The 14546-nt window shown below is 32.4% G+C and overlaps 1 protein-coding gene across 1 annotated transcript; it reads left to right on the top strand.

The window, feature by feature from the left end:
• Positions 1-5932: 5932 nt before the first annotated feature.
• On the top strand, positions 5933-6656 carry LOC114307405 (uncharacterized). Its single transcript, XM_028252815.2, has one exon. It carries the CDS (start codon positions 6043-6045, stop codon positions 6502-6504), a length of 462 nt encoding a protein of 153 aa, XP_028108616.2. The 5' UTR covers positions 5933-6042; the 3' UTR covers positions 6505-6656.
• The last annotated feature ends 7890 nt before the right edge of the window (positions 6657-14546 follow it).

The raw sequence follows: 14546 nt of genomic DNA, 5'->3' as shown, positions 1-14546 counted from the left end.
CCTTAGTTGGAAATGGATGGAGATGTTAGAATTTGTTTGAATTCTAAAGGAATAGAAGGGATTTGGGAGGCTTGCTCATTGGTTTAGGAAACACTTAGTTGTAATGAAACTAGTTTTTGAAATTAGCAACCTAGGTCTAGGTCACTAGGTTGGTGTTTTCCTAGAATTTCATGATGGTGGTTCTTGGAAATTGGTTTCTCACTTTCTCCTAGGAAGGCTAGCCATAGGGAAGGGTGAAGGGGCTATTATTTTAATCATTTTAGGTATTAGGGGCACAGTTTTCAATGTATGCATATATGTATAGATTTCAATTGATTGATGGTACTAATAGTATTAGGGTACATGTACTATTTTTGGGATAATTCTTAATAAGAAATGAGGGCTTGGAATTAAACTTATGTATTCGAACCTTACTTATGTATTTAATTATGATCTAGTTAGGTTTAGGGTCAATTTAAATACTCATAGCAAATCTTTATTGGTACCAAAGTCATTATTGCTCTAAGATTCAAGGGATTTGTTTGTACTAAAGCATAATGATGACGGCTAGTCATGTCCTCGAGATTTGGGGAGATTTGCCTATTTATTTTGTGTACAAATCTTGGAAATTGTAAAACATAATGTTAAAAAAAGATTTTAGGGTACAAGTGTATATATAAATATATGATGGTACTTGTTTGAGGTCAATTTGTGATTTAATAAAAATGTGAGGGCTTGGGCTCAATTAAAATATCTATTTCAAGTGAAGAGTTAATAAATTAGTGTTTAGGAAAAATAATTCGATTTGTATTATCTTGCTTTGAATTTAAAGGTAAATAACTGAATGAAGACTGTAAAAATCGGAAGTTAGGGTTTAGATCAATTAATCTAAAATTTGAGAGTTAAATAATTAATATTAGAGTGTTATAAATGATTTTTAAGCTTCCAGGGTCGATTAGGGTTTGTATGGGTTCGTCCGTGATATGTTTTCGGTTCTAAGGTTTAATTTGCGAGCAATCAACGAATTAAAGGCTTTATTATAGTAACTCAAAATTTTGGGACCTAATAAGGTTTACAAAAGTTAGGGGTCTAACAACCTATCCCCCTTAAAATAAATTTCGTCCTCGAAATTTCAAACATTCTTCGTTTCTCAAATGTTGTGGGCAATTAGCCGGATCATCTTCTTCTCTCATGTTCTTCTTCCTTTGCCCAAGCCATCATTGGTCTCGTTCTAATAATAGCGTTTTGAATCAAATTCCATCCCAATTAATGACGTTATGAGATAAGCTAACCTCCCGCGTTTCTTGAACTGTTCAGTGTATAGGTAATGACACCGCTGCTCCAGTGCGAGGGCTTGTATTGCCAATTTCCTGATGTGGCGATCTACACTTTCCATTGTGTTTGTTGATTTGTTGAATCATTAATCTATCCCCCTTAAAATAGTAATAGCATTTTGTTGGCTCATCTCCTTTTTTGGTAATTTAATAATAACTAAGGTACACGTAACAATTCTATTTTTAAGATGAGGTCAGAGTAGGGTATCTTCATGTCTTAGGAATTGAAAATTAATCATACAAACATTTCCTAGTTGCATCTTTCCTAAGCTCGTCATTAATCATATCCATCCGTTCTTGTCTATGCCTTAATATTATCTCAAGATAAATGTAGGAGTTTTTAGTTTAAGGTTTTTGATATTAGCATTTTATAAAATAAATGATACACAAAATTTTCATAATAGTTGGAGTCCTCAACATTTTCAGAGAAATTTTTAGCTCTTCATAGAAAAAAAATTCACAAAGAAATGTTTCTTCACATATAAATTTCTCTAATAATATTATTGAAAGACTTTAACTAATAAGAAAAATTATATTGGATCTCTTCTACTACTCAAAATTGGAGAGGAATGTTTCCCTAATTTTATCATAAATGTAATCTAAATATATAATTATTAATATTCAAATAAATACATAAAATATGAATGGTTAAAATTAACAAATTAAACCCAAAATGAGTCTCCTACTTTTGCTTTTGACCTTCAATGTATTAAATAATCATCGTCGTCGTCGTCGTTATCATCATAATAATAATAATTTAACTTGTGGATCAAAATTTTCACAGATTGAAGAACATGTAGTGCCTAGGAAGGCTTGTTTGAGTAAGTAATGTCATACAACTAAATTTTTTATACATAGAATTTATTAAGAGTAGAATAGCAAAATTCTATTGATACAAAAAAATTATACAAAAAAATTCACAAGAATGTTATGGTAATATCATTATTATATATGTTAGGTTTTTATTATTGGCAATCTCGTTTGACAAATTTTCTTTCAGTTGTAATTTTATTCGTTCTTTTATTTTAGTAAGGCTATGAGCTTTAGATGTGAATCTAACCTGAATTGTGCATTGCAAAGAACTTTCAGGAGTTAATTTTTTTACATTTGTCATTTCGCTGACTATGTCGAGGATCGACTTACCCGGTCAACTCGCGGGGGTCTAGTGGGCTCTTAGGCGAGGTCGAAGGGCAGCACCCCCCGAAGCAAAAGGAAAAATTACAATTGAAGTTGTTTGTTCGCTCAAGCGGCCATTCTTGCACTCGAGCAGAGATCGCGATCTTTTAGAAGTTTCACTCGTCTGCAAAAGTACTAGGAGTTGTTTTTTTCCACTCGAGCGGGCATTCTTACGCTCAAGCGGACATCGCATATTTGTTTTCTATAAATATGTGTTTCAGTCCGATTTTAGGGTACGACTTCCAGATATTCTTTTCGGGTATTAGGGTTTTCTTCTGGAGTTTCTTTGCTTGTTTTTCTTTGATATATGTGAGAGTTTAATCATGTATTGAGTGGATTATATCAAATGGTTTGTTTAGTTTATTTTATTTACAAAAGCGAGAGTTCTTCTTCAGTGAATTCTATGGAATTTGGGCCTGAAATTTTGGTGGATTCTAGAGTGGCTCATCATCGTGGATTCGACATCGATGTTGTGGATTCAACGTTGGGTAAGACAATTCCGAGGTGAAAACCATGGTGGAAGAGGCATATAGGAGTCGGTTCAATTCGAGCGTGGATTCGCTAGGTAATTGAGAGTATACTTGTGTAATTCCTTTTGTCTTCTTAGTGGATTGTTTTGTGGCTTTGGCTCGTGGTTTTTTTTATCACAATTGGAGGTGCTCGAATTGTGATTTTTCCACGTTAAAACCTTTGTGTTGATTTGTCTTGATTGATTGATTGAGATCATTATTTACTGCTTAAAATTGATACATAATCACAAATCAATATCTAGGGGATTTCTAAATTTTTCAATACATAAATTCATCTTCAATGGCATTTTGTTTTGAAATAAAAAGATTCACAATAAGTCATATCATTAAATATAAATTTTTTATTTGTATAGTATTACTCTTTAGAAGAATATGGTAGTGGGTTTTTTACAATTCTAATAGTCTACAATGATATGCGTGTTTCCGTTTAAAATAAAAATTTCAGAAGAAATTTTTGAAAGAAATTGAAAACTAAGTGAAAAATAATAATAAATCAAAGCATTTATCATTTTCATAACAAAAATAAACTTTAAAAATTCAAAAATATTATGTAGGTGTTTATTTTGTCAAATTAATTTATGTATATTTTTTAAAAATTTGGAAATCTAATTATGAAATTGAAACCAAGCAGAGATCATTCTATATAAAGTTTTTGTATAGAAATTTTGTTTGTAACTAAATTTTTCTTTATATATATAACATTGTTAAGGAAGAAGTGAACCTCTTCATCTTGTTCTATATAATTTAGAATACAGAAGCAACACCAATAATATGTAATTGTTTCTGGGTTTGGTCTAAATGACAAAATTCAATAATTTGAACATCATTTTCTGTAATGACTACCAATTTTCATATATTCTTGCAGTGGAAAAAAATATTGTAGGACTCCCAAGCTCTAATTTTAAGGTTTGTCATGATCACATGTGAAAGTGGCTTGCATCAACATTTTGACTTCCTAATTTTGCATTTAAAAATTACTACTGTTTTTATATCATTCTTGGGTACAGTTAGGTCCCAATGACATGGCTGCTTAATAGACAAGATTCAATTTTTTAAGTTGTAACTGGAAAAGTGAACTGAGACCACAAACATGTGAAGAACAATCTTTCAAGTTACCAACATATTGATTTAATGAATTTTGCATTTCAAAAATTAAGTGATAGGAGCAGGTGATATTATAATGGGTGACAGCTGATACAGTTAGGAATAATTTTAGTATTTCCACTGAGGGACAGACAAACCTCGGACCGAGTTGTCTGGGCCGAGCAGGATATGTACTATATAATGAGAAGATATCTGTTATGCCAAGTTCCGCTTATCCCGATATTGGGTCTAATCTAGCCATTTCAAGTTTGACTCTAAAAAAAATTTCATATCTTAAGCCCGCCCGTTTAACCCAATAGATATAGGCTATCAAATTTTTATTTATTTATTTTTTTTTTGTTTTGAAGAGATACTAAATTATTTAAATCATTTAAATTATTATTTGAATTTGAAATATTAACAAAATAAAATAGTAAAATCAATATGATCTTTTAATTAAGTCTTAGAAAGAATTATATATCTATATTATCTTTTATAAAAAAATTTACTTTATTTTCTAACTAAAATAATGTAAAATTATAATTAATATTTTATAAAATAATGGACCAGGCTAAACTAGGCAAACACTTTGTATCCCAAGCCCAACTTAAATATTAAATGGGCACGAATTCTCAACCTAACTTGACTAATTGAGAGGGCCATCAAACCCATGGCTATCCCTACTTCCACCCAACATTGATAAGATTTAAACCCTAAATTCTCTCATGAAAATGTTGAAAAAATGACATTAAGTTACAAAGCCATTAACATGTGTATCAAGAACAAAAGCTTATCAATCAAAACATATAATATGTACTCCACCACTAAGCTATAATTAATCTATATATATATATATATATTTTTTGATAACCGAGTATCCGGGCCAGCACCCCTTAGGAGTGACGCACCTCGACTAATCTCGAGGGTAAGTAGCATGGGGGAAGCCGTGTACCTTTTTCAAACTACTGCGAGACGTCTCTTGGGAGATTCAAACCTGAGACGTGCATCTAACCCACATATCCCAGGCCCAAACCCCAAGAGGAAACCCACTGGGCTACACCCCGCCCCCCCTATAATTAACCTATATGTATACTTATCAAGATCAAAAGTTGGTCAATCAATACATATGCCATCATATACCCACTAAGCTCCTTTACAACATTTCACATATTAGATATTGCATCGGTGGAAGGGTTTAGGGAGTATGTTATTGTATTGAGGTGTGAGGTGTCTTGAAGATTTGTAATTGTATTGGACGAGGTTTGTGAGGTGTTTGGAGTTGGAATCTCTTTAACTTCTTTTCGAGGCTTGGAGATGCACGTGATTACTCTTATTTTGGGTGCCAATCTAGTTGGAATACTTAGCTAAGAAAATGATGCATCTTCTTTCCAAATTTGTATATCTTTTATTATTTAATAAATTTTTGCTTGCTTGATGGTGTGGGTCCCACACATACATGAGTGGGTCTCACACATATTGAGATCCAAAGAAAATTGTGTGGATCTCCACTCCAAAAAAAAGAAAGTCCCAAGCATTTTTCAAAAAAATATACCTACTAAGATGAGTGATGGATCATAGTTGTCACCAACATCTAAACACATGGCAAAAGTACAGAAATCTGGGATAGTTTTGGTATATATCAGCCACAAAGTTTAGTCCACCTAATTGATAAAATGCCAAATCAACACTTCCACTATATGGATTTCAATATCAACATTATTTCACTTCAATCAAAACTACACATTTTGAGCACCAACCTTGCCATCAGCAACCATAAATAGCTGAATCTTCATGCAATGCCACTCATAGAAAGCTCTCATTGATCTCATATACTTGTTCAAGATAGTACATTATACTAATTGCATTTATAGGCAACCCCTTGAGTTTTCTTTGTTTCCAAACACCTGTTTACCATATTTTCTTATAACTCAATCACAAAAATGGCTAGTGTGAAGTCCCTAGCATATTTTGCCTTGCTTCTTCTTGCTACTTTTGCTATTGTCTGTGGGAGTAGGGTGGCAAGAAAAGACTTGGGTGTGGATCTTGGTGGTGTAGGAGTTGGGGTTGGAACTGGTGTAGGCTTGGGCTTAGGGGGTGGATCAAGTGGTTCAGGAGCTGGATCCGGGTCTGGATCAGGGTCTAGTTCTAGGTCAAGTTCAGCTTCATCAGGATCTGGGTTGAGTTCTGGGTCTGGTGCAGGTTCTGAAGCAGGTTCGTATGCCGGGTCCTACGCTGGGTCTAGGGCAGGGACAGGTTCTGGAAGCAACAAGGGATGCGGAGCAGGATCTGGATCGGGTCAAGGTCATGGGCAAGGTTCAGGAGAAGGGTCGGGATCTGGATCGGGATATGGTAAAGGCAGTGGTTACGGGTCAGGTTATGGTGAAGGGAATGGTTGCAACTAAGAACATGTCATCCTAATAATAAAAAGTGAAATATTTGTCACCCTTTCTTGTGTATAAATAAGTTGAATGGTGATTATTATCATGAGAATCTTGTATTTTATTTTCTTTGAATCTATTTCTCGATCTTATGAATATTATCTAGTTCAAAAGCCTTTATGCTTTGTATCAATAATATATATAATCTACTTTACCTGTTTCTTTCACAATTTAACTCTATTTTTTTTTTATTATTTTTTTTTTGACAATTATATCTTCAGTTTGCCTTCTACCCAAACAGCAATGCCATTGTTATGTTGAATGGTTTTAATCGTATAAATTTCGGCAACTTAATTACCAAAGTTCCATGGCAATTGGAGAGCAACTCAATAGATATTTTAAATGAGAGAACTTGTAAAAGTGACCTTATATATCATTTTTTTTTTTTGAAATAAAAGTTTTATTAGTTTTATTGTGATAAAAGAGAATCGTCTCAAATAATATTTTTTTGTCCAGTCATTATTTAACCGTTGATCTAGAAGTCATACTGACTAGTTGTTGAATTATGATCAACTGTTTAAATTTTGACTTTTGAATCAACTATTAGATAATAATTTTAGATAAAGAAAGTGTTAGAGAATATCTGAATCCATAAAGTAGTTATATAATACCGTATAAACATTCACCTTTTATTTGTTTTGATATTGAGATATGTAAAATTAAAAATGTGACGGCAATTTATGCTGAAGTGTTGGGCCGGGCTAATCTCAGTGAGGCCTTGATATCTGGGTCGATTAGACGAACATAGCATGAGCTTGGGTTGGACTACGTTTATATCGGCCTAGTTGATTGGGCTGGGCAATACTCATGAGTCATATCCCACTGTTTGCCGAGGACATCATCCTTAAGAATTAGACTTTCTAGTGGGATGTTGTAGGTCCTAGCGTGCGGGGTAAATTTCGTGTCCGCACAGAAACATTAAAAATTTATTTTAAATTTTTTACTCCGCCTTCTTAAAATATTACTCTATTATTTCATTTTTTATTATATCAAAATAATAGTTCATTTTTAAAAATTAATAACAAAAATAATATGAATTTCTTATTTAACCCTTCTTTTAAATTCATTAACAACGTAAAAAGTGTAATTATAACAATTGATATTTTAAAAAAAAAATATACTATCGAAAGGTAATTTTAGAAAATTAATTTTTTTAAAGTACAATAATTGTACTACCAAAAAAAGTTAGATTCTCCAAAAAGAACTATTATTTTGGGATGGATAGAGTAATAAAAAGTAAGGTAAATTATAAATACACCTCCTAAGGTTTATTAAAAATACAAATTATCCTTTGTGGTTTGAAAATTTTCAAATATCTCATTGTAAAAAAAATTTATTTAACAGAATTAATTATAAAATAAAATAAAATTTCTAACTGATCTCCTATATAATAATAAAATTAGCTGAATTATTAATTGAACTATATTTTAGAGATCATTAAAAATTGTTAATTAATTTGAGGATTTATTGATAAAATGGATTATTTATTATGAAATGGAAAATAAAAAATATAAACTCACGTTTTAGACCCATTTTATAGATTCAATGATGTATAAGTGATGTAATTGGTTGATGATTGGAGAATTTATGAGAGAGATTGTTACCTTTAATATCTTAATTGATTGTCACATTATTGGGGTAGGATGTAATTTGCATAACCGCAACGAGCAATTCATATTTTAAATAAATCTCATGAGATATGTTTGTAATTTATCCTAAAAAATATGTTGTGACATAAATATTCTGAATAGAAAATCATCTTACCCCATCGTCCTTTAAAAGGGTAATTTATATAAATATGTATGATAATTTTACGACATTAATTTATGGGGATAGCTCCTCTCTATGAACCGCACCGCGCTATTTTGGCCTGTGGAGTCACCATTGGTCTCACATTGATAAATTAAATCATTCATTTCTTAGACCACACGTATAAATTATCCATAAAAAATTCAAATCAATCCGATAACCGTACATTAGTTTATGCCATTTAGTTGTAAAAAAATGAATGACAAATATTATTTGAAAATTAGACTATTCATATTTTGGGAGACAAATGCAATAAACTAATGTGGTTATATGTTATTGGATCGACTTAATTTTTTTATGAATAATTTATTTATTGTGACTTAAAAATAAACAATTTAAATTATCAAGATGAAACTCGTGGTGGATTCCATGAGCCAAAATAGTACCATCTATTTCACAAAGGATGGACTAAAGAGGAGCAAGGTACCTCCATAATTTATAACATATAAAATATATAACATTTTATGGTTGTAAAAATTATGGCTAAATAGGCAATGACTTAAAATTAAAAAGTGATTTATTTATATCTATGTGCTATAAGAGTTGTTTTGAGGGTTGCATTTTGCTTTCTTGTTTTATCCCTTCAATTTAGCTGGTGTAACTAATTTGGCCGAAGTTTTTTTCCGTAATTATATAAGGAGTTTTGGTTAGTTATGAAATATGAATTTTTTGTTGATAAATTACAAATATACTCTTGAAATTTATTTAAGATATGAATTCCCCATGTAGTTCTGGAAATTACATCTACCCCTTGTTAGAATTTTTAATTTAACATAATAAATAGAAAAATAAAATTTTTAACTATTTTCCTATCCTACAATAAAAATTATGGGTAAATTACAAATACACAACATGAGATTTGTTTAAAATATGAATTCTCCCTGTGATTCTGAAATTAATTACAACCGTTCAAATTTCTAATTTTATAACAAATGATCATTTTTGTTAATAAATCATCAAGTAAATTAACAATATTTAATGATGTCAAAAATATATTTCAATTAATAATTCAAGTAATTTTATTATTATATAGGAGAGTAGTTAGGAATTTCATTTTTCAGTTAATACTATTAAATAAAAAATTCTAATGAGGGAATATTTATAATTTCTCAAACCATATTAGGAAATTCATATTTGAAGCAAATCTCAAGTGGTGTGTTTGAAATTGACCCTAAAATTATCAAAATTATTAATTGAAAGATATTTATTATCCTATTAAAAATTATTAATTAACTTAATGACTGATTTATTAATAAAATAGATCAATTATTATCCGAGTATGATTTATTTATTAATAAAATTGATCTTTTTTATCTTATTTTTTCTTTTACTTTTTAGATGCATCAAAATTAGATACATATAAAAAGTACAAAATAAATTAACTATATAATGAAAAAAATTATTAAAAATAAATGAAAATCCAAAGAAAAATGCACACAAGATTTTGTTCATATTTTCAATTGTTTTTAGTGAATTTTTTAATTGTTTAGTTAATTGATTTTACATTTTAGTGCATCGGGGTCTAAAAAGTATAAAAAAATAATTAAAAAATGTGAAAAAAAAATTCATTCAAGCAAACAAAAATCCATCAAAATAAATTTAAAAACATCTAACCAAACAGAATAATTTGTTTGAAATAGCCTGTATGGGTTTAAAAATAATTTTTAAAAAATCAGATCACGACAAATAATTTGTTAGAAGATTAGGGGTGTAAATTTCGCTTGGCCCTGACCTGGCCTAGCCCACCTGGGTCTGAACCTGGCTCGGGACATATCAGGCCTCGCGGGCTACTGCGAAAATTCAGGTCAGTCCCACCCGACCCACGGACTAGAAAATTAGGCAAAGGCCTAGGCCCAGAGTGTATTCGGGCCTTAGGTGGGTTGGTGGGCCGAGCTTGGGCCGGACCAGTGAGCCTGGGCTTGGGCTCAGGTTTGGGCGGGCCTGAACAATTTTTTTGTTTTTATTTTTTCTACTAAAATTCTATTATTTTCCACTGAAAAAAAATTGGGCCTCGGGCGGGCTGGGCCTTGAATGGGCCTTTAGCGGGTTTATGGGCTGGATCACGAGCCGAGCTGGGCTTCAAAATGATGGCCCAGGCCCAGGGTCTTGGACTGGGCTCGGGTCCTAGCCCAAATGGGTCTAAACGGGTTGGGCCCACCCTGGGCTGCGGGCGGGTTTCGGGCTTTGCACAGGCTGCGGGCCATTTTTATACTCCTAAAAGATTTGCATTTTTGAAATTTAAATTTACAACAATAATAGCACGTAGGGAGGGCAATTTGAACTCGACTCGACGAGGACCTGGCCCCCTGACCCTACTTAGAATGGTTTTTTTTTTTGAAAAATACTCTCGACGGGCCTGGGATGGCATTCGAAATTGAATCCTCGACAAACATTTAAACTTAAATAAATTAGATATACCACTTTGGCGCAACAATTACATTGCTTTAGTAACTTTGTCGGTGATGCTTTCATAATGTATGGAGATAAAACCAAGTATGGACATAACATAATTCAGGAAATTGTAGGAGAGTAGGATGTAATAGTATAATTATTTAAAATTTCTATGCTAACCAATCAGACAAATGTCATTTAAATAATTCAATTATGCATAATGGTGCCTCTGTTTACTATGTTTACTGTGATGCCTCTGTTAAATAATTTCTATGCTGCCTCTGTTAAATATGTTTACTATGTTTACTATAGGAAATTCTAGGAGAGTAGGAAATTCTAGGAGAGGATGATGTTTACTATGTTTACCAATCAGGCAAAATTTCTATGCTGCATCTGTTAAATAATTTAAAATTTTGTTTACTATGTTTTGTTAACAACTAGATAGAGGAGGGTTAGAGGGACCATCCTAATACTGTCTCTATTTATTTATTTCATGTTATTTTTATAAAGGTAAAAAATGTCAGATGTTAATTCTCAAGTACCAGTTGAGAGCGAGGCCTCACAACAATCATCGCTAGCTACTAACTCATCGTCTGCCCTCTCTAATCAAAATTTTATTGATTTAGAAGAAGAGTCTAATACTTGTGAAGGAACTAAAAGAAAACCTAGTGTTGTGTAGGAACACTTTAAGAAACAAGTCAATGGGGTGTGGAAGGCAATATGTAATTATTGCAATAAGCATCTTGGAGGTGATTAAAAAAATAGAACTAGGCATTTGCATGATCACTATAAGAGTTGTACTAGGAAAAAAGTGATGGACATGAGGCAAAAAGTTTTAACTAACAAACTTAATAGAGAGTGTCTAAAAATGAATTCTTATATTTTTTTATCAAGATTTTGCTAGAAAAAAGTTGTCACATGCCATAATATTGCATGCATATCTCCTTTCTATAGTAGATCATGTTGGTTTTAAACGATATTCAGCGACACTCCAACTATTGTTTAAAGTTCCTTCTCGAAATACGATAAAGAGTGATATTTTAAAGATTTATGTTGTTGAGAGGGTGAAGACATTGAGTTTGGTGGAGAATAATAAAAGTAAGGTGGCAATCACAACTGATATGTGGACTGCTAGTAATTAAAAGAAAGGATTCATGGCTGTCACAACACACTTTATTGATGATTCACAGACATTGCAAAGTCACATTTTGCGGTATATATTTGTAGGTGTGAAAATAATTTAAAACTTCTGTATTATTCAATTCAATTTGCATGTTGTTAATAATTGTTCATGAATATTGTATTTTAGGTTCATTTATGTTCCATGTCCACACACAAAAGAAGTTCTTTGTGATACTTTGCTTGAGTGTATGACGGACTGAAATATTGACAGAAAAATCTCAACTGATACTATTGATAATTGATCCACAAATGATGCCATGATTACCATGTTGATGGATAAGTTGAGTAATACATTGGTTTTGTTAGGTGGTACTTTGTTTCATATGTATTTTTGTGCGCATATTTTGAATTTGATTGTCAAAGATGGATTGGATGTCATACGAGTGGGTATAGAGAAAATTTGGGAGAGTGTAGCTTATTGGACATCAACACCTAAAAGACAAGAAAAATTTGAAGAAACAGTCAATCAATTGCACAATTCACATACTAAGAAATTAGGACTTGATTGTGCAACTAGATGGAATTCAACATACTTAATGCTTCAAACTACCTTATTGTATAAGAATGTCTTTTCTCGGTTGAAAAATGGAGAGCCCCAATATAAGACCGTGCCAAGTGAGGAAGAATGAGAGTTTGCTAGAGAGGTTAGTGGGAGGTTTAATTTTTTTTAATTTTTTTTCTATCACAGAGTTATTTTCTGGTAATAAGTATCCCACAACCAATGTTTGTTTCCCAGCTTTATGTGAGATTAGGATGACATTGTCTCAATGGCTCTCTTGTGAAATTGAAGTGGTTAGAACAATGGCATCAAAAATCATGGAAAATTTTGATAAATATTGGTTAGTGATACATGGTGTTATTAGAGTTGCTGCTGTACTTGATTTTAGATACAAGATGAGTGTATTGGAGTTTTATTTTGAAAAACTTTATAGAGACAAAGCTAAAGAGGAAATTGATAGGGTTCGTCAGATTTGTTGCCAGAGTATCAGAACCGAGTTGGTATAGAGACCGATGTTATTAGTGAATCTTCTATCCATCCAGAAATTGTTTTAGAGACCTTTTTAGAGTATGATTTGTTTATTAGTAGAAAGAGAAGTAAAAAAAAAATGAAGAATATAAGATCAGAGTTGGACCATTATATAGAAAATGATGTTTTTCCTAGAACTTTAGGTTTTGATGTTTTGAATTGGTGGAAAGCCAATGGACCAAAGTATTCGACCTTACAGGCAATAGCTAAGGATATTTTAGATATTCATGTATCCACCGTTGCTTCTGAGTCAGCATTTAGCATTAGTGGAAGGTTGGTGAGTCCACATTGTAATAGACTTCATCCAAACACATTAGAAGAATTAATGTGTGCACAAAGTTGGTTGGGGGCTGCAGAGATGAAAGGTACTCAAGAAAATTTATATATTATTATTTCAATTTTATATTACCATGGAATAATTTCGATACTTTATTTATATTATTTACTTTTTAGGAAATTCAACATTGGATTCAGTGGGCTATATGACTATATATGATGATGATGAGATCGACTTGGATAAGTCGTGTGGCACTTTTATGTTAGTTAGCATCTTTTTTGTTTTAATTGTTAATATTGTTTATCTCTTATTATTAGTATTGATTTTTTTTTCTTTTGTTATTTAATAGGAATTCAAGTTAAAGGAGACAATGACAGTTGTGGTTATATGTAGCGATCCCAGTTTTGCCCTGAGTATGTCGTGGATCGAGCTGCCCGATCAGCTCGCGGGGGTCCAGGGGACAGTTGTAGACCGCCTGAACTTCCTCTGCGCGCCCCTCTTTTGGAGAAAACGTGGATTTGGGTTCTAGTTACTACAGTTAGGACTCCTTTTACGGTTCTGAATCTAATCTCACAAAGTGCAATGTAAGATTGATAAATCACCAAAGAGTCCAAATCCGGCAATTGGTTTTGAAAAATCAATTTTGAATCAAAAGCACCAAACATAGACTGCTTTTCCAGATTTTAGAGTCGCCACATAAATATTTTATTTTTGGGAAATTTAGGAAATCCTGACTTGTGGCTAAGGCCACGTATCCGTCATCACCAAAGTTGTCTCGGCTTGGGAACTTGGGTACGAGAAGGGAAGGTCCTAAAATGAGCACCCCCGCTCGCCCGATCAAAGGATCGGCCTCTACTAAACATGATATGTTGTTTTTATAAACACATGTGTTCTTATTCTGGTTATTAATCTAGAATTACTATGTGATACACATAGTGTACAAGTATAGACGAAATCACTCAATTTGGAACAAAACATCTCATGTTTGTTTTGCGAAAATGGTTTGAAGTTGCTACCCTCAAGTAGGCTAAAATGCGGATTTGCCACCCTCAAGTGGACTTAAATCATGATTTGCCACAAACAAGCGGGCTTAAAACACACATTTTGATAAATTGTTCCAATTCAAGCAATGAAGCCTTCATCCACAGGCATTCATGCAGTTAATCACTTAAGCACATAGCCTCATGGCAAACATGCTATCATGGCAGTCACTTACACACATGCAAGGATGCTAAAGCATAAACACTTACAGTGTACTTCTACCCAAAAAAGAAAACTAGTTAGAAATCAATGCATGATCCTAACTATGTTAAGTGCCTA

The sequence above is a fragment of the Camellia sinensis genome, chromosome 4 (genome assembly GCF_055761805.1).
Source record: "Camellia sinensis isolate YWXY chromosome 4, ASM5576180v1, whole genome shotgun sequence".
Taxonomy (NCBI): domain Eukaryota; kingdom Viridiplantae; phylum Streptophyta; class Magnoliopsida; order Ericales; family Theaceae; genus Camellia; species Camellia sinensis.
This window is presented reverse-complemented; position numbering and strand designations above follow the sequence as displayed.